The following is a 26,277-nucleotide window of genomic DNA, read 5'->3' as shown; positions in this document are numbered from 1 at the left end:
CATTGGTTTGGCTTTGATTAGAGCAAATCTAGTACAAGAGGAGGAGTACTTTTTAAGCTAAACAAATATGATCAAATATTGAACCAATGATCATCTAGTTTTGAAGCACGTCCACCACCGTGTGGTGCCATATTATATTTAACTGGGCCTGTAATGGGCTTTACCTTTTCGACATACCAAGAACCCCCACAGGTTCAGTCAGACCTGAAGTACCAAGTACGATTGAGCTAACAATTAACACCAGGATCGTTGGCATCTTTTCATCAGAATATCCCAGAATAAGAAGGAAAAGGAAACAATAAAAAAATTACAGTGAACAAAATGCTGCTACGTAATTGGCTAACAGTAAAAAATCCAAACGCAAATCAGCTGGAAGGAAGAATGCCATGTATGGTATAAGAATATATTTAGTAATGATATATTTAGTATGTATAGATAGATGCTGGTATAGTGGGAGGAGTGCACTGATCCAGTTAAATGATAATATAATCCATCCATAAACATATCTGGATGTTTCAGTCTCAGATTTGTCCAAGTAAATACAGTGCAGTACTGAGGTCCTGGTACTGTCCTGAGGTTCCATCTAGACCAGGGCTGTCAAACTCATTTTCACCGGGGGCCACACCAGCAATACAGTTCCCCTTGAAGGTCCGGTTGTAAATGGAAGACTGTACAGAGCAGGGGTCCCCAACCTCTGGTCCGCAAACCAGTACCAGACCATAGGTCATTTGGTACCACAGTGGCACACAATAAAAAAATATACTTAATTTTTACTAATTTACTTCATTCAAAGAAAGTCCAGTCTTATCCATTTACTTTCTTTATTTAAAGATGATCTGGCAAACGATAATCTAATTTTAAAATAATAGGTCATTCAGACTCTGATACTAACAAAATAGAAGTCTAAAAGATGTTTTATTTTGAAAATGTAATGGTCATTATTTGATTGATTATAAAAAAATTTAATTTCTTAGGTTAAGAAACTCTGCTGCATGAACTTTACTAAATGCTTTATAAGCTCATGCGGGCCACACAAAACGGCTTAGCGGGCCGCATTTGGCCCCCCGGGCCTTGAGTTTGACATGTATGATCCAGACCAGCGGTGTCGAACTCATTTTGGGCCACATCACCAATAAAGTTTCCTTTGAAAGGCCAGTTGTAAATGGTAGACTGTATAGATCAGGGGTCCCCAACCCCCGGTCCGCGGACCAGTACTAGTCCATAGGTCATTTGGTACCGGGCCACAGGGGGACACAGTGAAAAAATGTGCTTAATTTTTACTAATTTACAAATTTCATTCAAATAAACCCACCATATCCATTTACTTTCTTTATTTAAAGATAGTCTGGCAATATTTAAAAATAAAAGGTCATTCAGACACTAATACAAACTGAATAAAGTCTAAAAGATATTTTATTTTGATTTAAAATTTAATGATCCTTCAAGGCTCAGCACCTAGCTATCTATCTGTAGTAACAGGTGGTACTCGCTGACCAGTCCTTGGAACCAAAAAAGACTGGGGACTGCTGGTATAGATGTAACTACTCCATAACAGACTAATACATGTTAATATTGTTCATTTCTGTATGATAAAATAATACCTTTTAATTTCTCAGGTTAAGAAACTCTGCGTTATGGATTTACTAAATGCTTTTCAAGCTCCTGCGGGCCACACAAAACGGCTTGGTGGGCCGCATTTGGCCCCCGGGCCTTGAGTTTGACACGTATGATCTAGACCATCTGGTCCGTACGAACCTCCTGTTTAATCACAGTTGTGTAACTACAGTCAAGCTCAGTGTCTCCAGTCAGACCAGCGTTCCTACGACATGCTCTCCGTCCTCTTCTTCTTCTTCGCTCTGAGGCGCTAAAACACACAGAGTCATGAGGAAGAGGAGGGTGATTCTGAAGCTGTACGAGCCTTTCCCTGCTGCCCATCCCCCCCACCATCATCCACTCCTGCAGAGCCGGAGAGTAATGGTGTCACCCTCCCCTCCTCTCTCCTCCTCACCCTCTCCACCAATCACCATCCCAGCTCCACCTCAGACCAACAGAGCACAGGTGCAGCCTGCTGTGTCCCTGCCTTCATCTACTCAGAACCATAGTTACGCTGTTTGACAATATTATTGAATTATATATATATATATATGTATGATTTTTGTAAAACTCATTCTAGTCTACTTTGAATAGCTAATATACACCCCATATATTATAGAATATAAATACAATTCTTAATGCTCTATCTGTGATAGACACTGCACTGACGTGGGTGTTCTTTCAGTTGCAGCACAGACTGGACCATGATTTCCGAGGAGGATTTTAAAGCTGCTGTCAATAATTTCCTTGTTAACGCTGTAGTAACACTCGATCCAAGCCTCGTGTTTTCAAATGTTTTTTTTTTTATTTTGTTTTTTTACCAATGGCTACAAGCAGTCGGTTCTTATTTTCACACTTCCATTTACTCCGTCTCGTCTTTTTCCAGGTAACTAAATAACAGTTCATTCCAAATAACGCTGAGATTCATTTTCATCTTGATATAGTTTACTGTGTAGTCCGGTGATATAAACTTACAGACTTAGTTTTGACTTTGTCTTAATCTTAGTCTTTTGACTAAATTGTAGCTAAGGTTCGGTCTCAACAATCACATTTGTTCTCACCCACATCTGTTCCACCGGTTTACATGAGGACATCAGTATTGATTGATTTTTAGTTGACATGTCATGAAATTAGGTCATCGGCATTTAGCCGCACAAAGTAAACACTAGACCGCACCTGAAGAAATAGGTAACTAACAAATGAATGACTATTAAGAAACAACGGCTCTTGTTTACTAACCGTCTCAGTAACTAGGTTATTTGTTCAGTGCTCAGTGATACACTGAAATGTTTCTTAACGTCTACCGTTGATCACATTTTTTTTTAAAAGTTTTCCTGTTTTAAATTAAGCTTCAAAAATACAGTGAGGAGACTTTAAAGATATTGAAACAAAATCAGAAATAGTGATTGTTTTCTACGGCACCACAGCGGTGAAGTGGTTAGTGCCCTTGTCTTGCCTGTGTGTGTGTGTTTGTTTCTCCAGTTACCTCCCGTAGTCTGAAAACAGTTAGATCAGGCGTCGGCAAACTTTTTGACTCGTGGGCCAGAATTGTCCTAAAATTGAACAGGGGGGTGGGTCAGGAGCAGATAGATGGAGCGTTCGTGTGAAGTCATGCATGAAGGTTAAAATGCTAGAATGTTTTTATCATTTTCTATGCCATCTATTGGGGAAACGTTGCTATTGCAGGAAAAAAAAGGCAGAAGTATAATGATAATCTAAATAAATTATTTAATTTGGAAAGGTTTGGGCCGGCCGGATTAAAAAGATGAACCGGCCACATCCAGCCCCCGGGCCTTAGTTTGAGTTAGATTAATTGTTCACTCTATTCTGACCAGGTGTGAATGCTTGTTTGTGTGTTAGACTAGTTTTTAAGGGTAGAAGATGAAGTAAATCCTCTCTGACTGGACACTGACTGACTTGACCATAACTTAACATTTGAATCTATTTTCACGAGTCTATGTCAACAAGACTGAAGATCCTTAGGTGCACTTTCTCCACAGGAACCCAAGACAGTAGCAGGAACTATGTGTTTTTGAATCTATTTTCTGTGTCTGTGTCAACAACCTCCACAGGAACCCAAGACAGTAGCAGGAACTATGTGTTTCCACAAATAGGACTAGGAATTCCAGGAAAACTAGGAGAACATGATCTAATGAGGTAGTAGTTATAGAACTCTGAAGAGATGATGTACACGGAGGACTGGGTCGACAAGAACAGAGGAAGATACTGTAGTGTAGAACAGTAACTCAGAGTTTCTTGGAAGTACTGGAAACGAGTACTGGATTAAAAACATACTGGTATTGAGTGATAGAAATGGAACTGAACAGACATTTCTGTGGACGTGACTGCAGTGACTCTGATCTGATGGCTGTTTCTGTTTTAGACTCATTTGTCAGGTGAATCTGAGCCTGCAGCAGCAGCAGGGATCACCTGGTGGAGACATCAGGTGTTACATCTCAAGCCTCTTATAACTTCAATGAGAATTTGATGTCCTGTGATTCAACAAAATTCAGAAACGCCAAACAGCAACCAGTACCTGCTGCTGCAAATGCTGAGTCATCATCCAAGGGGTGACCGCTCAGCAGACACTCTTTTAGAGAGAGTCATTTTTAGTGACATAGGCTATATAGCAGCTACTATGATAGCAGTGGTTTTGTAGCTGCATAGAGGGAGGATCCTAATGTTAGCCACTGAGAGAAAAAGAAATCATTGCTTATCATAAAAAAAAACCTAGAAAAAAAAAAAAAAGGAAAGTTAGATGAAGGCTTTGACCGCCGTTAAAAAACAAATCTGCCTCTGCAGATGAACATAGACAATACAGCACACGGTGGTATTAACAGGCTGACGGGGGGTTTAGCCCTGGAGAGCTTAGCATGCAGAACGACAGTGGCCGAGCTTAGTGCAGACAGATTTACTGTGTAGATCTGGACTGACAGCATCAACAACAGGAACAAATGTACGCTGCTGACCCCAGCAGCACTGGACAGAACCTTCACCCATTCATTTGTCCAACCACAACAGTCAACACACACACACACACACACACACACACATAGCCTGGAGAACTCACACTCAGCAAGACAAGGTTATGGTTCCACAGTAGGACTAACTACCATGTCTGGCAAAACAGTGATAACACGTTAAGGTGGAGCCTGAGCCAGTGACAAAATCAGATGGTAAACTGCAGTGCACGTTCACGCACACACACACTCACACATGCAATCTCTCTCTCTCTCTCACACACACACACAAATCAGGACTAAAGCCAATAATTGATGATGACATTTTAGAAGATTGATGATGATGAAGGAGAAGGAGGGGGAGAGGGGAGGCTTTGACTGAGCCCAGATTATGCGGATTTTCTTGCAACTTGCTGGGCCTGGACAGTGAACGCAATCCGCCATTAGTGCGCAGGCAGAAGAGCGCAGAGCCACTGGTGGAGGAGGAGAGCAGGAGGAGGGGAAGAGGAAGAGGAGGAGGAGGAGGAAGAGGAGGAAGGGTGTTGCGGTTTCAGGCCCGTTCATGGGGGCGAGGCTCTCCTCCAACCTCTAACCTGGGATCCTCTTCTTCCTCGTTTTTTTTCTGATCTGATCAGTGTGTTACCAAATGACAAGTGTCGAGATGATTTGATGACACTGGTGCAAAAAAAAAAAGCAGAAAAAGAGATAACTGTGGGGTGGATGGATGGATAGATGGATGAACAGACGGTCGGGTAGTTAACGTGTTTGCGTTCGCTCGCCTCCTCCCGCTGTTTCTGTCGCATCACCGCAGCTTCACACTGCGCATCCGCACCACAGGATCCGCGCAAACGAACCCGTCTGTGCAGGTTTTTTTAGTCCTCACTGGGATTTAAACAGCGGAGCTGCACCTTCATCATCACTACCACCATCACCGTCATCATCGTTCTGATTGTGCAGCAGAATTACAGCTCGCACACAGTAAAACCACAGGTGTATGCGTTGAAAGGTTGAATAAATGGAAAGATTTGTCTTACTTTCTCCGACCACCGCCTTTAATCCGATAGGAGCCATGATGCTGCTGAGGTCTGGACCGACTGATCTCTCCCTCTTCCCGTCTTTCTCTCTCCCTCCCCTTTTCTCTATCTCTCTCTTTCACACACACACACACACACACACTCACATCTTAGCCTCCCGTGGCTGACGTCACTGCGTATCCTCCACATCCTCATCTCATTGGTGGATGCAGACGGTTTGGCTGCAGCAGCCTCTCATTTTCACCGAAAGCTCTAAATCACATGTGTCAAACTCAAGGTCCGGGGGCCAAATGAGGGCCATCAAGTTGTTCTGTGTGGCTGTGTGTAAAAGGCATTTGCAGCAGAGTTTCTTAACCTGAGAAATTGTGTGTTTTTTTTATTACACAGCAATGAACAATATTTGTACCTTGAATAAATAATAATAAATTGCAGAAACATGTATTATGTTTAAATGATGTACAAACATAATACATGATGTATGATGTGGCCCCCTGGTGGATATTAGTTTGACACACATGATCTAAATGAAAGGAACATCAGGGAGAGAAACGGGATTAAACACCAACAATGACACAGAAATACCTGTAATCTAGTACAACTTCAACAATGCTAGCAGTTAGCTGAGCCCAAAATGGCTGAAGAAAACGAGCATTTCTCTCAAACCTCTCTTTTTTATGAAAAAAAATAGTAATTTAGCTTAACTGCAATTTATACACACACACATACACAGTGAAACTGTCATAAGTAACAGGAAAACCAGTAAAAGCAACTGACTAGCAAGCTCATTAGTTACAGTAGGAACGGTCACACGAACGGATTTATTCACCGCTACAGCGTAGAACGACAACCAGCAGAACAGAATAAACAACACCAGTAATAACGCCAGTAAACAACGCCAGTCATATTAGCAGGTGACGTAGCAGCAGCAACAACAGTAATAAAATGGAGAAGTAAGGAGTAAAAACGACACACAAACCCGCCAAACGTCAACAACCAGAACCGCAGTGACATCTTTAATAAAAGAAACAGCAGCAGTAGCTGGAACCGAAGCAAAAAGAACGACGGCGTCACTGACAACCACAGTTTATTTTTTAGGGTACCTGAACTGTAACGTGTTTAACTATGCATCTCTCCACACGGGGGCAGCATTTATCAGTAAAACATGTCAGCCAATACTAATACCTAAATATGAGCACACGTAAACACAAACAGTACCCGTAGAAGTGAAGGCACTCAAATGTGCTGTTGTTTGAATAGTGAAGGCGTTTTTATTTAATTATCTGAGGTCATTAAAATTACATGGGTATTTTATTTTATTGCTGAAAAAACTTTTCTGATTAATCACAAAGGAAAGATATGACACTATGTTCAAACTCACAATTTGTGTGAGTTTTTATGTGTGTTACTTTTATTATTCCTTCCTCCATGACACACAGAGAAGAGGAACTTCTTATCTGTAACTCATTTGCTGCAGTATGTTTTTCTCTTGTCCTTGTATGTTTTATTTGCTTACGTGGTATGTGATTGGAACTTTTTTTTTAAAAAAAAAACATTCTTTCCATTGAAATTGACTTACTTAGTAAAGTAACATTAAATCCAAAAGCAGCTGGGCACATAAGAAAACCAGTGTCTGTCCTCCAGGCAGTCTTTTCCAACAGGAAACTGAAATGTGACTCACTTTGTTAACTGTTCACTGTAGCTCGGTGCTTTTACAGAACTGAACCACAGTTGTTGGTCAACTGCTGCCGCCGTCGGTGAAGTTCATACTTTCGTTGACATACGTTCCATTGTGACCTCAGCGTCTGAATGTTTCGTTTGGATTCCAAAATGATAAATGAGATACAGTTGACAGGCAGCTGCTGTGTTAAATCATCAAAAATGTTCTCTCTCTACGGGCTCAGACACTGTAGATTGATTTAAGTGGAGCGTTTTTTGGTGAAACCAAGCTTCCATGGTTCAGACTGTTTCCCTAATCTCCGCTCAGCACTTTGTCACTTTGCAAATCTAATAAGCTGTTATTCTCTCAGCTCCTGGATGAGGCCACACCTTCAGCAGGGCCGACTGAACACGTTGGACCAGTGATGACTCTCAGAGGGAGTGTCCTTCCTTTTTCCTACCACAGTCTGTGTGTGTGTGTGTGTGTGTGTGTGAACCACGCCAGTGTTCTCCTGCTGCTCCTGGATCTCCGCCAGAGTGTGTACTGCTCTCAGCAGCACAGTGGTACATTTTTCCCTCTCCAGACGCTCAGCCTTGATTTTTGAAACTGCTGGGAGTTTCACCACCAAAGACTCAAATTCTACCCGGAATAAGGAGAACGGTCTACAGCAGCTGGAGCCATGGGGGACGTGGTTTCCTCTCACCTGGATGAGAACAGGCGGGAGATGATTACAGGTAAGAAAGGAGTGTCTGAGCTTGGAATGTTGGAAGTTGTTTTTATTCAAGTCTGACCTTCTGGATCGGTTTTTATCTCAAAAGTGGTCCAAAAAAAGGGGTTCAAAACACAAAGCTGTGATGGTGTTGGGTTTGTCTCAGGTACTGTACATGGAGAGGAAACTTTCATAACTTGTTCTCTAGTCGTACCTGAGAACAGGGGTGTGTCGGGGTAGTTTTGGGTCGTAGCTAGAAGTTTCCATCTGGGACTTAATCAAAGAAAGTCAGAAATTTCTCTGAAGACTGGAAAAGTGGCTTAACAATGTAAAACACAAGATAAAACACATAGAGCTTTACCTCAGGTAGAAGTTCAGACATGGTGTGACGTAATTGCAGTGGATCTTTTACTCTGATCCGGGACAGTGACAACAACCAGCTGTTGTCTGAGTTCATTTGAAGGATTTCAGTTTTACAAACGTAGTTCCAAACAGCTCAAGGCCGAGAGTGTGGGGAATGAAAGTTGACTGCTGACAAATGTGCTGTTTACATCTTCACGGTGGGCAGAAGAGAGAAAGTCCAACACATTGATCACAGATCTCTGGTACACCGGCTCTGGACAGTCTCATGTCTGATCGGTGGTTGCTTCTCTCACTTAGACTTGTTGAAAACAGCAGGAGACCATCCGGTCTAGATATGGGTCTAGATTGACTTCTGTTCCAGGTTTATTCCAGGCTAGACCATTCCTGATTGGGTTAGCTTCTGTGAAAGTCCTCTGTGATTTCCAGGTGTCACTGAAACCGAATTAACTTCAGAACCTTTTCCCCAAGACCTGTGACTCAGTTAGGATCTGCTGTAGTTGGGTGATCTTTGGTGGAAAATGAAATAAATGACAAGGTGATGAGAGAAAATTAAAGGTTAGAGCAGGAGGTTTCGGGACTGACGCTGCCGGTACCAGGGTGAAAGAGTTGAACAAGTGAGTCTGGTGACAACAGAAATAGAGTGCTGATGAAGCAGTAATAACGTGGTCATCGTGGTAGTAGATTAAATGTCTCAGACAAATGACGCCTTGGTTAGTGTTGTTGGGAAACACAGTGGTGTTGTTCTACTGCACACACTATATTAGACACCGGTCTTGAAGAGAAAAAGAAGAACTTATGAGAAAATGCTTATGTTTTTGTAAGGGGTGCATAGGTTCTTAAAATCAGTACTACATGGAACAGATCATGTTTCTAGTTTGAGTTAAAGTGTCAACAGCTCATCATCACTGTGTTCCCCATGAGCCTTGAGCCACTGATTCAATACAAAATGAATCATTTTCAAATCTGATCCAACATCACATTTTTAATCAAACTGGAATGGAAACCTGTTCAAACGACTGAAGCTCAACAACAGGTTTTGATCTAGAACCACCTGAGACCGTCGGTCCTTAGACCGGACAAAGGACCAGGTTGTGTCCTGGTGTCAAAGGTCATCCTCCAGAATTCTACAGAGAATTCCTTCTCTGTAGATGGGGACACCACTGAAGAAGAGAGCAGACTGAGATGGAGGAGAGGAGATCTGATGTTTTCACAAGTGAAGATTTGTTTGTTTGTCTTTATCTTTGTTGACGTCCCCATATATCATCATCTTATCATCATGCATCATCTGCATACAGTGACATTTGTATAGAGAATATCCTTCAGTTAGGTTCCAGAGATTACATCACATTTAGCAAACCCGGTTGAGGTTGAACTTGTTGCTCCTCAGACCTAAGTAGAATATATATATATATATATATATATATATATATATATATATATAGTATATAGTATATATTTGCATTATTCCTGCGTCACATTGAGCTGCACTAAGTTTTGTCTTTTACTTCTCCAACATTCCTGAGCTTCTTGACCCTGAGCTCAAGGAATGGTGGAATGGTCTCCTGTCCCTCAGTCTCCTCTCCTCCCCGAGGCAGAGAGTCATGCAGCATTTGTGTATAAAAAGTGACTAAACCCCCCCCATCCCCCCTCGCCACACTCACATACACACACTTGTACTGGACAACATTGTTGCTCCTCTCCACGCTCAGATCGCTGCATCCCAGCAGCCTATTTTCTAGGAGATAATAAGTAGGTTTCCAGAGGGAACCGTGTTTGAACAGACTGCTATTTAGGTCTGATGTTGCTCCCGCCTCCCACTGTGCAGCCCTGTGGTATTAACGCTACATTGCACGTTAGGTTGGGTGGAAGCTGAAATTGGCATTTCCATGCCAAGTGCAGATGAATCGCGGCCTCTCTCTACGTCAAGGATCCTCACAGTCTGGACGCCATCGTTTCCCATTAGCTTCAACAGACACACATTTTTCCTACGTGTGGAATCTTTCCGGGTTTTCGTCCAACAGCAACTTTAATCTGTCTCCAACATCCTCCTTCCAGTATCCAAAATCCACGTGGTCACAACTGGAACTGTTCTTTGTCTGGACATAACTCTATGTCTTTGGACAAGACATTTTTCCCCCTGGTGTTTCTACCGACCCCAGCCACCGGTTCATATATGTAAATAAGTGGCATTATGACAGGAAGGACTACTGCATTCAAATAAATAAAACCACAAGTGCAATAATACCCAAATGCTACTAGTTCTAACTTGTACTAGTTCTTCTACTTTTCCTTGTCGTCTTTCTCTCCTTCGTGTGTTTGTAAAAAAAAGCAAACAGTATGAATCAGAGAATGGCAACAGAAAAGTTTACAGTCCGTATCCAAAGAACACTGAGAGTGTTCAGCCAGGCCTGATGCCAGCTCAGGTGTCATTATCTAGTGAAGTGCATTGTTAGCTAACACATCAATCCCTCAGGGCCTTTATTCATTCCTCTCCACATACGTCATTGACAGGGGGGGTTATAACATCAGCATTAACACCCGTCAGGGCTGTTGTAGAGTCTTTCAGTGGACTCAGTGGTAAAAACTACAGCCGGATAGTTTACACAGAAGCTGTGTGTTTATCAGAGGTATAGGTAGAAGTAGAAACACAGTTGACAGGTCCTCTCCATAAGTAGAAACACAGTTGACAGGTCCTCTAAAACAGGGGTGTCAAACTCATTTCATACAATCACCTCATAATGAATTATAAAATACAATAAGTCAATGTTTTTTCCCCCTTGTTTTCATTCAAAGAAGTATATTAGATATTTATTATTATTCACATTTAATGAAATAATAATACTTTTCCAAAAAATATTTTTTATTTCAAAAATTCATCAAGCGGGCCGGTTTTGACCCGCGGACCGTACGTTTGACACTCCTGCTTTAAAATGATTTGAATGAAGACATTCTGTCAAGCCACAGCCTTTACAAGGTCTGGAGTCAGGGTGAAGAGACAGACAGAAAAACTTTGGTCCAGTTCACACCAACTACCAAATACCTCACTGGGGGAGTGAACACTTCAGGTTTGGTTAAACAAACACCCGAGCAGAAGTGAATCCACCCTCAAACCCTGCGGTCTCATAACTGCATCACGGCTCAGGATACTGAGAAATGGTCCCGGAAATGTAAGGATTACTGATGTTTTAGTCATCTAATCCAGAGTCAGAGTCAGGAAAAGGAGTTCTAGAGTGAAGAATAAACCTGCACGTCTGTCATTGGTCAGTCGTAGGACCTCGCTGACTGTCTCCCCCTAGTGTTGTTACAGATGACAGATGACAACACACTTCTAGTTCCTCAGGTGTTTACATCATATAGCAGCTGTTCAGTTAGCGCTATGCCAAAGGCACAGCTATGATTAGCTGTGGATTGAGGCGTTAGCGGTCCAGCAGTCAGGTACGGGTAAAGAAAATGGAGGATCTAAAGGTCCACGTGTCCATGAAAACCTGTCACAGTGAAACGTCTTAGTAATGTGTTTAAGACATATTACTAAAGGACAAAACTTCAAACGAGCAGACAGCTCTCTCTGCATCAACTTCCCATACAGTATCTCATGATCTGGTGTTGTGAACGTTACCATTTGAAAGAAGAGATGATAAGAAGGTGAAGCTGCAGAGCTGAAGCAGGTACCAACATGTCAGAGACCAGAAGCTGGAACCAGAGTCTGGTTCTCACACACACCCTTCGTTCTGTGTCTACTTGAGGAAGAACTAACGTGTCCCAGACAATGTGTGTGTGTGTGTGAGTGTGTGTGAGTCTACTCAGCATTTCCTTACTAGGAGTCTTGTTTGGAGTGTGTTCCTCCCTGTGAAGTGATTTCTTCAGCCGTGCAGCTGAAGCACATTCTCCAAGAATGATTTCCTCCCACACAACAATGACACAACATGTACACACCCACGCACGGGCAAATTACAAGTGTGTGCTCACCCACAAAGATCCTCATTAAAGAAAACACACCTTCAGATATGTATAAATAAACGTCACGTCGGAACATTCACACACTGCACAAACAGGGGAAACATCGCCAAACTGAGCAGGACCAGATTGGATTTGTGTCACGACTGAGGAGGAAGAACAACGGCGTCAGTGCCTAATGACAACAAACGCCCTCACCTATAAATATAACTCATCATCATCATCATCATCATCACATCGTGCGACCTAACACTTGACATAATCATCCACATCTATAAACAGAACGCTCCAAACAAACAGCCAAAAGTGCAGAGTCAGGCATTTACAGGGAGAATTGTTGGACGTGTAGGTTGGGCACGAGGCCGGGGCCTATGTTTTATGATGTGGTCTTTGTTTCCCAAAATTCCAATTTCCAAATGCACTGCAGGGCCTTCTAGGTCCAGTGCGCCAGTTTGCTGACTTTGGCAAAACATCAGCCCCAGTGGAAAAATACCGAGAGTGTTGAGGTTCAGAGAGAAGCGTCTGCTCCCCAGCCCTGGCTTTATATGGTGGAAAACCAAACACGGGGGGGCGGGGGTACTGCTGAGAGTAGTAACAACACAGCAGATGCTAATAGCAGTTACATTTATAATAGCTTCATTACTTCCTCCCTTTTATAATACAACACTATCTATAATAAACTAATAGAAGCTAATATAGTATTATTATGTACCGTAATTTCCGGACTATTTAGTGCACCTGAATATAAGCTGCACCCACTAAATTTAAAAAGAAAAAAAATAACTGTACATACAGTATACAGGCCGCACTTCTCTATATAACTGCGGGTGTCCACGTTGTAACATGGGATACACACATATAGACAAACGGCCATTCACAAACAGACGTACGCTACTAGTATAACACACTACTAGAAAAGTCATTGATCGCTAGCAGTATGAGTTTCGTTATCCCGTAATATTCCATGAATTCATTAATAAATGAACTGCCGTCTGATGTCAAACATGTGGCTCCGGTGTCCTGGACTGATCCTCCTCCACTTTCCCGTCTGTCTTTCCCATCCTGTCAGTTGTTTCCTTCCTGCTCTCTACTGCCACTCCACTCTCAGCTTCCTGTGTCATCTCTTCCAAAAACACATCCCAGTCAACAGAGTCTGCCGCTGACCCGTGCGCTACACACACCACTCTGATTGGCTAACAAGCATAGCAAAGTGTGTGTTTTTTTTTTTCTCCCAGCAGCTAGGGATTGTGGGAACAGTTCTTCCTGTGTGCTTGTTTTTAGTACTATTTTAAGAGAAGCCTCCAATGGAAACTTGTGGGAAAACAATTAAACCCTAGCTCTTTACTGGGACTGCAGCTAATTGTTTTTTATAATCATTATTTCAAATGGAACACTTAATGAAAAAATATTTAAATATTTTATAAAGGTTTAAACTTACTGGGTTAGGTTAATCATTGGATAGATGGGAGTCAATAAATAATAAATAAAAATCACTATAAACAGCATCTTATTAAACAGGGATATTTGACACAAAAGGCAAAGTTGTTGTGAATCAAATCAAATCTGTGATTTCCTCCATGCACTTTGGTGTGAGTCAGTAAATAGCCCATACAATTACATTAAATGTAATATGTCCATAAGTCCACTGACCTCTGTCTGACCTTTCCTCAGGCCGCACCAATGACATGATGAAAGATTTTGGGGAGATGTATGAGCAGCAGTACGCCGTCGCCCTCTTCAACAGTGTCCGCTACGAGATCGAAGGAGGAGGAGGACCGCAGTCTCAGCTGCTGCACAGGAAGGTAAGAGTTATAATTACCAAAGGAAAAAAAAAAGAAAAAAAACAAACATCAACAACAATCTGTAATTAACCTTAATCATCTTTAATTACTGAATGAATTTGTGGAACTCTGTTGACAAAATGTGGCATTTGATCTGTTTAGTTGTACGGTCCGTCCATCTTGACCAGTTTTCACTCCTCTGTTCACTCTCCTCTCTCCTTGGTCCCGGCTCCTACTGATATAAGGAGAGGCTTGATTAATCTAATTGTGCTCACCTGTTGCCAGGGCTGCACCTGCTTCGCCACTCCCATGTTTTCCCTCCTGCAGCTGAGCACTGACCTCCGCCACCTCGTGTATTTAATTTATTTACGCAATATGTGTGTCTATTGTGTCCATTATATAACTCTACTGTGCATTTAATTGAGTAGGAATGGGTAATACAGTCTAGGGAGGGTAGTAGTCTAGAGAGTCTAGAGAGGGTTGATAACAGTATGGGGGAGGTTTGTAAAGGGTAAATATATATGTAAATAATATAATTACTATCTCGCCTCTACTTCTAAACATCAGTTTAAATATGAAGAGGGATTTTTTTTTTTCACTTGTGTTCTGTGTCTGACCGATTTCGTCACACCGACGAGCATCAACACAGTCTTTGTTCAGCTGAGCCTGATGGTATCATACACGTGAACTGTGAAGATGAATGAACTTATTCATGACTTGATGTCTGACCAGTCTAACCAGTGGACGCTCAGTTCCTCTTCATGTCTGTTTGAACTGAGGGTCGTAGGTTTCGTCCTGGTCCTGGAGAGAAAATTAAAACGCATTTCACACCAGAAAAAACCCCTTCTTTCCACTGTTGATCAATTTTCTACTTGGCGGTGGGGTCGGGGGTCACTGTCAGTATTAGTATCTCTGACAGTCACGGGCCTTTTGTCCTGATTCCACCTGAACATAACAATTTTCCTGCTCAGTGACCTGCTGCGCTGACATGACTTCTCAACAACTTCAACTATTTCCTCACTTCTGAACGTGAGGGTACAAAATTCCAACAGGAACTCATGCAGCTGCGTCCACTCTGCAAATAGATTCTAGTGATTTTTAAGGTGAAAACTGACAAAAAGCCCAGAATAAAGGAACATCAAGCCCACTTTACACCGACTTTGTCCAACAACTGACCAGTGGGACGATGGATGCTAACCCTCTGCTGCTCAATTCATCAGATCATCCAGGTCTGATTCAGTTTCATATTTCTGAGGAAATGCTTCCCATATGAACCCAGGGACACATTGGCATACAGCTCAAAAGCTCAGCATCATAAACTCAACACGCTGAAATGTCAGAGGTCAATAGATTTACCCCAGAACTGATTCATCTGTGACTGTAGAAAGGACTTCATCCGGAACTTACGTTGTTTTCTTGGCAGGAATGTGGTTCAAGTTGTTGTTGTTCGAGTTGTTGTTGTTCCTGACCCACAGTCTGCACTGTTTTCCCCAGGATCCTCTGGCGGGTCGGTCTATTTTCTCAGGGAATCTGTTCCAGTACCTGGAGGAGAACAGGAAGTGGAGGAGCCGCTTTGTGTCGGTGCCAAACAGCTACACCATAAACCTGTACGAGAACAAGACAGTACGTTGGTTTGTTGAATTTCATATCACATCTGATCACAAACAGCACATAAACGATCCAAACAAACCTAAGTGGACTATAGATTTTTATAATTATGATTCAGTGCTTGCGCTAAGTTGGTATTTCTGTCTGACAGGCACAGGAACGTGGTCTTCACCCTAAGGTGTCCATCAACTGTGCTGGGTACAGGGCCCTCACGTCCCTAGAGGACTACATAGAGCTGATGAACACCAGTCTGCCAGGTGAAGACCAGAGTCACATCTCCAGGGAACTGAGAAACAAAACGCAATTTTTCACCCAAATGCACCCTGCCATGTGACTTCTTGTAGGTATCAAGGCCAAAGTGGGAAACAACCCATTTATCAAGTGCGCAACCGAGTTCCCGCTCATCTTGTGGCACCCGTACGCCCGTCACCACTACTTCTGCGTCATGACGGAGAAGGAGCAGAAGAAGTGGCACGCTGTGCTGCAGGACTGTGTCCGACACTGCAACAACGGTACGTAGGGTCTTTTTTTACCGTCATTTCCAGACCATTGAGTGTACCTGAATATAAGCCGCACCCACTATTAAAAAAAGTACTAGTAGTTGGAATGAACAGGGGAGACTTAGTGATCTGCTCCAGGGCTGAAGCTAACATTAGCTCCGGGGCTGAAGCTAACATTAGCTCCGGGGCTGAAGCTAACATTAGCTCCGGGGCTAACTCCCTTCACTTTGTGCTTGTCCACAGCAGAGGTAAACAGAAACAGGGAAGTTGGGCAACAGTACATAAACAGTGTTTTAACAGCTCCTATATAACCAACACACAGACAAACACTACTAGTATAACACACAGTAGCATACCAAAAATGTCATTGATCTCTAGTTGTATGAACTTCGTAAGCCTGTAAAAATCCATAAATTAGCCGCATCATTGTTAAAGCCGCAGGGTTCAAAGCAGGTAAGAATGTGTGTGTGTGTGTGTCATTTCATTATGGTGTGGTTAAACCTGAAAACAGTGTGGCGTGAGGACTGGTGTGCAGGGATGTAACGATGCATCGTGAATCAATGAAAAATCAATACAAATGCGTGACGACTCATGTCGATTTGAATAAGATTAAATCGTAACAAACCACATAAGGAGAAGCCTAGTTATCTCCAAAAGTCAGTGGTCATACCATGAGACTACACACTCTAATACAGTAGGTGGTGGCATCCCCTTTAAAACGGTTGGCTGTGACTCGCTATTGAACCAAGATGTTACATCAGTACGTAGCGATTCAGTGACGTTCAGGTGTTCAAAGAGAACGTAGCCTAAGTGACGCCTAAGTGATGTTCAGGTGTTCAAAGAGAACGTGGGAAGAACTTCTTCCACAGACGCAAACAGTGTTTCTGTAAAGAAAGAAACTCTTTCCAGTTATTGGTTTTTCTATCCTGTTGTTTAGTATATTGAGAGTTGGGAGGTGAATCAGACCAGACCAGTTTGACTTTTAATAAGAGGAGATAAATGGTGATGGGCAGTGTTTCTGTTAAGAAATGTGGATTTTCTTTTTTTTCCTGTTACTTAACGATAACAATTTCAGTTTATCATTGTATTTGGTCATAATTTGAACTCATTTTCTTAAAAAAAAATCATGATAAAATCATATTGTGAACAAAAACAAAAGTAATTGTGTATCAAATCGTGAGTTGAGTGTATTGTACCCCTACTGGTGTTTTTTTTTTCCACTTGTGTTAAACTCTGATGTTGGTAACAGACATATATTTAGTGACATGTGATGTCATCAGCTCGTTAATCACATAAACAACCTAGTGCAGGTTAACATTAGTGTGAAGGTTAAACATTTTCCTAACATTGTGACGTGACTGAAACGTCAGTTTTATGTGAAGAAAGTATAGTCTGATGATCTGATGTCTGAAGTCTGATGATGAATGGAAAGTCAATTTGTGTTGTTTTTTTTAAAGTTTACACTAGTTTGGACAATGGAAAGTCAATTTGTGTTGTTTGTTTTTTTTAAAGTTTACACTAGTTTACATTTAAACCATTTTTCTTTTGACTTTTTAACCCAAAGCAAAATGCAAAGCAATTTCATAGGAACTTTAAGTATCCACACACACACCTCTTGAAGTTAAGCCTAAGTTTAGCCCGCGGTTGCTAACTTCTGTTTGCTCACAGCTTGAAGCTTCAGGGGAAAGAACACAGACATTTTCAACACCATTAACAGACAGAGAGTTCTAAACCCTCACCTTGACTGACCCTAATTCAAACACATAGGTGTGTGTCTGTGTGTGTTTGCACAGAATGCTGTTCGGCTCCTGCCGCCTCGGGTGAATCTGCAGATTAATCTGTAAACTGTACTTTATGTCGTGGTGAGGATAATAACACATCGTCGACATATTGTCGTCGTCAAGACGTGACACATCACTCAGACACTGAAGAAACTGTGACGTCCTTGTCTAAAAAAAATTCATGCCAGGGATTTGAATCAAGCGTGACCGCACTGCACAAAAAGCTGCTCAACCAGATTCAACCCTGGTTTCACACAGGACCAGATCGTGGCGCGGCGCTGCACACATTCAGAGCTGAAGGCTAATTCACAGACAGATTGAAACCTCCAAAGACTGGCTCTGGATTTATGGTGCACATACTCAGAAGACGTTGAAAAGATCTGGATGAGGCTTTTAGTCACGGCCCGTGTTTTCTGTGGATCCCGATCGTTAATTATTGAAAAGACTCCAACTGTGTCACAAAGACTCTGGAACTCTGGGAAAGGACCTTCACAATCCCTGACTTTGAACCTAAAATGACCAAGAGCTAGCAAGAGCAACCAAGAGCTTTTCATCTTTGAATGACGTTCACTTCCACATAACACAGGAGAAGAACTCAAGTGAAACAAAAACATTAAAGAACAGCTAAAAGAAAACTTTGATATTTGACAAGAAAGCATCAGAAGAAAAGGCCAGAACCCAAGCTTTTTAAAAATCTAGAGAAAGAGTTTAGTTAGCAAACAATAAAATAGCTACATTTGGCAGAACCTCTAGCATGGAAATGATGAATATTTCTGTTTAGTCAAAACATTCCGCAATAACTAGACAACAAAGATTGGCCAATTTAACTAAATGAAGAAGTAGCTAAAAGTTACCACTACAGCTTCCCCACAGATCAGCTAGCTACACAGCAGGCCCTAAAACTCTCTAAACTTTGAACGGTTTTTATTTGTAACTTTAAGGTGTTGTAGAACAGTTTGGTGTGAGAAAACAACAATTTCATTTTTTGGTCTTAAGACAAACTCCTGCGTTGGGATTAAAACTCGCATTTCTTTTACCCACTCAATCTGACTTGTCTGGGCACGCTCAGTAACACTCATGTAGCTGCTGTGCATTCCAGCTGCCTGGCTACACTGCAGGAGTGTGTCGTAACACACACACACACACACACACACACACACACAATGAAGGCCGTGTTGCTCCTCCACTGTCGCTGCAGCGGTGCCTGGTCGACTGCGGAGGTTCACGGGCCAGCGTGGACGCGCCCGGTCTCACCTCCATCTGGTTGGTGTTTTGAGGAAAAGCAGAACTGGCTGAAGAACGTTTCTCCTGAGGGTGATAAATGGTTTTACAGCCTGACCCCTGACCTCTGTCTGCACTTCCTCTAACTCACTGGACGTTTAGGAACAAGCTGTTAGAGCTGCTGTAGCTGCACTGTTTAAGGGAAGTTCAATTAACAGCAGAGCGTTCATCAGATTAGAGCAGTACTTCTCAAATAGTGGGACGGGTCCCCCTGAGGGGGTGCAGTGAGGGGCTTCCAGGGGAATATGGCACACTGGACACAAGTGTACCACTGCTGTAATGCTTGAATGATAACAAGCCTCCAGTCACTAGGTGGCAGCAACTCATACAGTGGTTTATACAGATAAAAATATACATGTTATCAGGTTCTCAATAGTAGGGGGGGGGGGTGACCTCAGTGACAGTGGACAGGAAGACAGGCGTGGACAAATGTCTGCTGTGTCTCAGCTAAACACAAGGGACATCAGTTCAAGTCAGTGGTCAGACTAAAGACTTCAGTGCCAGGAAGTGTGCTAGCCGATAGCAGGTAACAGCAGCTAATGTCTGTGGGAAGGTTCACCTCAATGTTCTGTAACCCGCTGGTCAGTTCATGCTGGAGGTAAAGCTGCTCTGTCTAATCAACTATTAGCTTCATGCAAAGCAGTTCTCCAAGTGGCCACAGGCAAACTTAAATATTCACAGCCAGTCAGTGAAGATTTAAATTCTGTGAGTTTTAACCTTGTCCAATCAAACTTGAGGGCCTGCTTTGCATCTCTATCATCACAGTCATGCAAAAATATGCCTGGTAATCTGACTCTAGAAGAGCATGACTGCGTCCAACCTGTCCCTCTGAAGACAAATATGGTCTTAATATAATCTGTGGACGCCTGTGCAGTTCTTACAGTTCATCTATGGAAATTCCTCCAATTGAACGTGATAATTAATTTGTGAAATTAAACATTGTGGGGAACCTGAATCCTAACATCCCATCATCAACTCCCAGCATGTGTTTGTGGGTGCGTCAACCTCAGGTCAGCGGCCTGTCTTGTGTCAGAGCAGCCTGACTGAGATCAGGACAGTCAGTCAGTCTACGACTGACAGTCTGACTAAAACTATAGTCACAGTGTCGATTGGTTAAAACTAGATTAATACGGAAATATATACAGTATCTTTGACGGCCATTGTAAAAAAAACAACTACTTTTTAATCAAATTCAGTGAGCGAGAAAAAACAAGGTGACAATGTTTACAACCTGGAACAAGTGAGATGTGCCGTGGTGGGCTCACTGGAGACAACAACACTGTCACAGTGAGGAGCATAACGGTCCGTTAAGGGATAAAGAATGTTTGAGATGGAGCTGCCAGTCAGGCATCTCAGTCCCAGCCGTGATCTAAGCCAGACGTGGGCAAACTTTCTGACTGGTGGGCCAAAATTCCTCCTAAAATTTGACAGGGGGCCCAGGTCAGGAACAGATAGATGGAGTGTTGGTGTGAACTAAGATAAATGACATGTAAAAGTCAATGCTTTTAGCCTTCTCTACGCCATCTATAGGAAAAACGCTGAACGCATCCAGCCCCTAGTTTGCCCACGCCTGGTCTAAGACCTTTTCCCAGATCTGTCTTTGAAGTCCCATGTTTGTCACATGTTTTTCCTTCAATTTCTTTGCACCAGTAGGTGTAGCTGGATCATGTAGATCTGCAGTGGAAACATATGGATGATAGCTACTCATGAACTACGGCAGCAGCAGCAGCGGCAGCAGCAGCACGTAAGCTGCAGTGTCCTTGCGTTGCATTTGATATGCAAATGAGTTTTACAACTTCTGACTTGAAAAAGCATTTGGCACGCACGCACGCACACACACACACATAGAGGGGTTTGTGGATTTGAAGGCCTGGGAAAGTCGTTCCCTCAGCTGTGCAGAGGGGGGAGAGAGAGAGAGGGAAATGCCTCAGATAAAAAGGCTGTGGTAAACGATGCCACATGTGCTATTTATACAAATGCACACTATCACATGTACACACACACACACACACACACACATGGTGGAATTGTAATCTGGGTCTGGATCTGCTTCGGTCCAGGCACATGGAGAATGTGTGATGGCTGCTTTTACGCTGCGACACTTGATCAGAGAGTATTTTCCTTTTTCCTGCTAGCTGGAAAACCGTGAACTCCACAGAGTAAGACACTGGTTTCATTAGACCAGACCCTGATTTTCCAGTTCCTGGTTCACCTCCTCAAATTAACTGAATTAACAGAATAACAACTTTCACTTTCTACTTTACTCTGGTTGGAATGTTGAAACCGTTAATTCCTGGAGTGCAGCATTACATGTTCTGGTTCAAGTCACACTGTCAGTTCCACGTGATCCACACGAACCTTCCGTTTTATTCCTGTTTCCAGACTAAACTTGGTATTTTTGTCCGAGAAATATTTTTAGCAGGTTCAATTTTTTTTTTTTTTTTTGACAAACTTGAATCTCAGATAAGCTCAGCTATCTGTATGTCAGCTAAGCTATGCTATGCTTCATCTAAATATCTTTTGTTTGGTATTTTTATTCGTTAGTTTGGATACATTTTCACTTAGAAATACTTAAACTAAACTTTGCAGTGTTGCTGTCAAACCTTTACATTACACTGCACTAAACATTAGCTCTCTTTGAGTTCAGTTTTAGTTTTTTTTTTTTTTCTTGCTGTATTATCAGTCAGTTTTTCTCCTTCTCTAGTGAAAGGTAAACTTGAGAACCTCTCAGCAAATCAATGAGGGAAAACTGATAACAAAACTATAAAAGTTGGACTTTGTCCCATCACCACGTTTTCCACTTTTACTTAGGTTATCAGTGGCGACAGCTTCCTGTCTGGCTCTCTGTGACTCCATGGTCATTTCCTGTCTTTGTCAGCCTTCTCTGAGTCACAGATTTGCATCCGAAAACAAAACAACTTGATCGGACCAACACACCAGACACACACAGTGTATGCACATTGGTGCATGTGCATGAACAGACAATAAACTGATAATCCTCACACACTGACACTCAGGTACAGAGACTGTTGTCGCCTCCGGTCTTAGAGGTCGTTGCAGCCATTGACATAAAAACACATACTGAACCACATGCTGTGCATCTCCATACTACATAGTGGGTACTGTAGGTACTGCTAATGATAAAAGTGACTGGAGCTCTGCTGACACATGTTCTCCATCTGTCACATCTCTTGAACTCATCATCTGGGTTCTTTTGGTTTTCACTACAGATATTCCCTTAAGAAGAAACGTTCTGATGTTGTGGTCCAAGTAGTCCCTGAGACCCTCCTCTCTTTTTAATTACAACCCAAATACAAATGTGGCTGCAAGACTTTAAGTAAAAAAACAAAAACAAAACCCAGACATAGACATGTAATGTATTGATGAGCTTAGGTCACCTGACTTTCACCACCCCTGTCTTCAGGAAACAGATGCCAAAATTTACTGCAACTGAAACAGACATAAGTATGGAATAGCGCGTTCGAAATGATCGAACAATTTTTGGAGCAACAGGCAGTTATTTGTGCCGCTCTCCTCTCCCCAGAGCTGAGGGAATGTGGGAGCTCAAGTGATATCTGCACACTCAGCCAAACTGCACAAGATACGGTAATCTGCTTCATTGACACACCATGCACTGTATTAGTTTTTGATTCGGGAATGAACTCTTGAACGCCCCCTAGCAGTGGTTCTAAAAAGGTTTTTTGAGCCACCGCTGTTGTCCCATTAAACATGCAGTTGCCATCGTGAGACGGCACCCTTCTAGGCAACCAATGTTCTAAAAAGGTTTAAACATGCAGTTGCCATCGTGAGACGAGTCACTGTCTTCCTCTTTCTGAGGATGACACAGTGCATTGTGATCTTGACTGAGAATCCACGACTGTGATACGTGACCACAAGACACACACACAGAGGTGACTCACGGCCTGGAAATGTCCAAAGTCCAGATTATTCATCATCACGTGTAAAAATATGTCCAACTAAGGAGGACTTGCAAACTTTATACAGGAAGACCACTTCCTACTGGAAGCAACCAGGCATCGGACCTTTTTGCTGTAAGGCAGAGGGACTAACCTCTCTTCAATATGTGACCTATAAATGACTGCTAACCCAGGCTTTATCCTTCTTGTCTAACTTTAACCTTCAGCCTGAGACAGTTTCCAGAATCAACACCAATAGTATCTGCAGAACAGTTATAAAGGAACTGCAAACAGTTCTATGGGACCAGTCCAAACCAGATAGTGGAATGAAAATAGGCAATTCTTCTCATTCTTCTGCTTTTCTCCAATGTGACTAATCCAACAACATCCAGAGACCACAGCCACCACAAATACCCCCAGGACTGACCTAGCTCTTTCCTGCCTCCTATAGGTCTGCCGGATGAATGCACCGTCCAGACACCAGCTTTTACTGACGCCATTCGACGACACAGACAAACAAAAGGACACTACGGCACCTGGGAGATGATGTGTGGAACACCGCCACAGGTCAGGAGCTGTCACTGATCTAAAGGTTCAAATCCGACAAGGCCTTTTCTAAAAAACCTGGAAATGGTCCAACTCCAAAAGAGATTCAGATTTACAGGGGAAGTCCCTAAAGACTCACACATAGACACACACTCACACACACATTTAGACACCTACGTCATGAGCACACACCCACTCCTTACACCTGAGATTAAGAACGCACCTACACAAGTCCTTTATGGACACCCCTCCCTCTCACACTGTTGGGTGAGGGCTTCACCTCTGAATGAGCTCCTCTGACTCCAGAGTCGACCAGTGTTTGTTCACAGCCACTGTTTTTTCACCACCTCTAATTCCCCTATCCTTAAGTCTGTGGTAATGAAAAAAAAATTAATTAATTAATGAAGCAGTTACTTCAAGACAACAACAACCTTGATGTAATTGCTTTGGATAAGGCCACCTGAAGACAGACATGAAAATGAATGTGTGTAGTGTAATGTGGTGTAACGTTGTATGTTGTTGCGCAGTGTGTTGTGCATAGTGTAGTTTGTTGAAGTGTGAAGTGTTGTAGCGCTGTGTTTAGTGCAGTGTGCAGTTTAGTGTATAGTGTGTATTGTAGTACAGTGTTGTGTGTTGTGCAGCATAACGTAATGTAGTGTTAGTACTGTAGTGTTGTGTAGTTTAGTTTCATGTTGTGTAGTGTATTTTAGTCAAATGTAGTGTTGTGTTGCGTGTTGTGTAGTGTACTTTAGTGTAGTATAGTTTAGTGTTGTGCAATGTAGTGTCGTTTAGTGTGTTGTGTAGGTTAGTTTAGTGTAGTATAGTATAGTGTAATGTAATTTAGTGTAGTGTTGTGTGGTTTAGTATAGTATAGTGTGTTGTGTAGTTTAGTATAATGTAGTATAGTGTTGTGTAGTGTAATTTAGTGGAGTGTTGTGTGGTACAGTGTGTTGTGCTGTGTAGTCTAGTTTAGTGTAGTGTTGTGTAGTACAGTGTGTTGTGTAGTTTAGTTTAGTGTAGTATAGTATAGTGTAATGTAATTTAGTGTAGTGTTGTGTAGTGTGGTTTAGTATAGTATAGTGTGTTGCGTAGTTTAGTATAATGTAGTATAGTGTTGCGTAGTGTAATTTAGTGGAGTGTTGTGTAGTGTGGTTTAGTATAGTATAGTGTGTTGTGTTGTTTAGTTTAGTATAATGTAGTATAGTGTTGCGTAGTGTAATCTAGTGGAGTGTTGTGTAGTATAGTGTGTTGTGTAGTGGTTTAGTTAAGTGTAGTGTAGTATAGTGTTGTGTAGTGCAGTTTTGCCTGCTAATGAAGTTGTGTATCATCTCAATGACCCCTCTGTGTCCATCCAACCACACAGGAAAGGGTGGTACAGATTTTTTTTTCCAGGTTTATTTTTGTTTTTCTTTACTTTCAGGATTATAGTGGGGTGTTTTCATTGACTGCACCTCTGTTTAAAAATGAGTTCCTGTTACCGCAGTAACTGAGGTCATGGTGTCAACTACAAAAGCCATTATATAGGAAGCGCTCCGCCAAGAGTGTTAGAAACGTAATCATGAAAAAGAACATAATTGTTGGTTGTGTAAACAGATTCTTGCTAATCTGGTGATGGAGACGCTTCAACCTGAGCTGAGGAACATGATTGGTCCACGGCTGAAGGGGAAAATGCAGCAGAGGCAGAGGAACTGGATGCTGGTTGGTGTTGAGTTTATCAGATGTCAAGAGTTAAAAGAACAAAATGAAAATAGGGATTGTGATTCTCTGAAACCACTCTCTCCCACAGATATCAGATGCTGTCTACAAGCAGGTGTTGACCCAAACCAGCACCCAGTATGGCGCCATGGTGGACGTCTGTGAGGCCCAGAGAGTTCAACTGGACGCAAGACTTAGAACTGACATGGACCAGATCATCACATCTAAAGAACATGTTTGCAGCAAGATCAGAGGTAACAGAACAAAAAGCTCTGGATTGATGGACCAGACCACGGGCTGTTTATGTTTGGCTGAGTTGTGACAAAAAGTAACTTTTTTTTTAATCCAACAGCAATTTATAAAAATCCAAACTTTAGATAATCATCATCATACGTACTGTCTCGGAACAAACCCCTCTATTCGTTCTCATCCAGGTTAGCTAGTTTACATGTTTTTCTGCACACACTTTTCTTTTTCCTCATTTGAACCATCCTATAAGTCTTTGGCGCCCTCTAGGGGCACGTTCCAAAACTCAGCTGATAGTAGAGCATAAACAATTCAAGAAAGTAAAAACCACAGTTTAAGTTTAAAAAGGATGAAAATAATTTTTGGCTGGAGCTAGCAAAAACCAACCAAGTCAATTTACAGAAGGATCTCCAGTGGAGTGAAAACCAACATATCGTGGCTGTTTCTATCACATGATATTTCAGTCAACAGTAAAAGCCAAATGAGTTTATCTTGTGACAGTGCTTAAATGCTGTGCAAACATGTGGTTTTTCTGGTACCATGCAAGAGGATCCTTCCTAGCCTGGGTACAGTGTGTATTGTTTACCTCAGAGACATGTACTGTAGCTGCTTGAGGATTGTTGGCAGAGCAAAGCAACTCTTCTGCCTGCTG

The 26,277-nt window shown here is 42.2% G+C and overlaps 2 protein-coding genes across 2 annotated transcripts in view; one reads left to right on the top strand and one right to left on the bottom strand.

Annotated features, from left to right (window-relative positions):
• Window positions 1-5,741, bottom strand: part of LOC103389107 (uncharacterized) — a 52,334-nt gene extending 46,593 nt beyond the window's left edge. Inside the window, exon 1 of the mRNA XM_025061993.1 lies at window positions 5,588-5,741. Within this exon, the coding sequence (XP_024917761.1) occupies window positions 5,588-5,624 (37 nt within the window). The 5' untranslated portion in view covers window positions 5,625-5,741. The remainder of the gene's footprint in view (window positions 1-5,587) is intronic.
• Window positions 5,742-7,739: 1,998 nt separating this feature from the next.
• The window catches only part of niban2a (niban apoptosis regulator 2a), a 25,734-nt gene continuing 7,196 nt past the window's right edge, over window positions 7,740-26,277 (top strand). The window contains exons 1-8 of the mRNA XM_008324375.3: window positions 7,740-7,978; window positions 13,942-14,072; window positions 15,546-15,674; window positions 15,811-15,916; window positions 16,004-16,171; window positions 23,590-23,705; window positions 25,278-25,382; window positions 25,471-25,633. Of these exons, the coding sequence (XP_008322597.1) occupies window positions 7,924-7,978; window positions 13,942-14,072; window positions 15,546-15,674; window positions 15,811-15,916; window positions 16,004-16,171; window positions 23,590-23,705; window positions 25,278-25,382; window positions 25,471-25,633 (973 nt within the window). The 5' untranslated portion in view covers window positions 7,740-7,923. The remainder of the gene's footprint in view (window positions 7,979-13,941; window positions 14,073-15,545; window positions 15,675-15,810; window positions 15,917-16,003; window positions 16,172-23,589; window positions 23,706-25,277; window positions 25,383-25,470; window positions 25,634-26,277) is intronic.

Source organism: Cynoglossus semilaevis, chromosome 14 (genome assembly GCF_000523025.1).
Source record: "Cynoglossus semilaevis isolate Cse_v1.0 chromosome 14, Cse_v1.0, whole genome shotgun sequence".
Lineage (NCBI taxonomy): Eukaryota > Metazoa > Chordata > Actinopteri > Pleuronectiformes > Cynoglossidae > Cynoglossus > Cynoglossus semilaevis.
The sequence above is the reverse complement of the archived record's forward strand: the minus strand, read 5'-3'. Positions and strand labels throughout refer to the sequence as shown.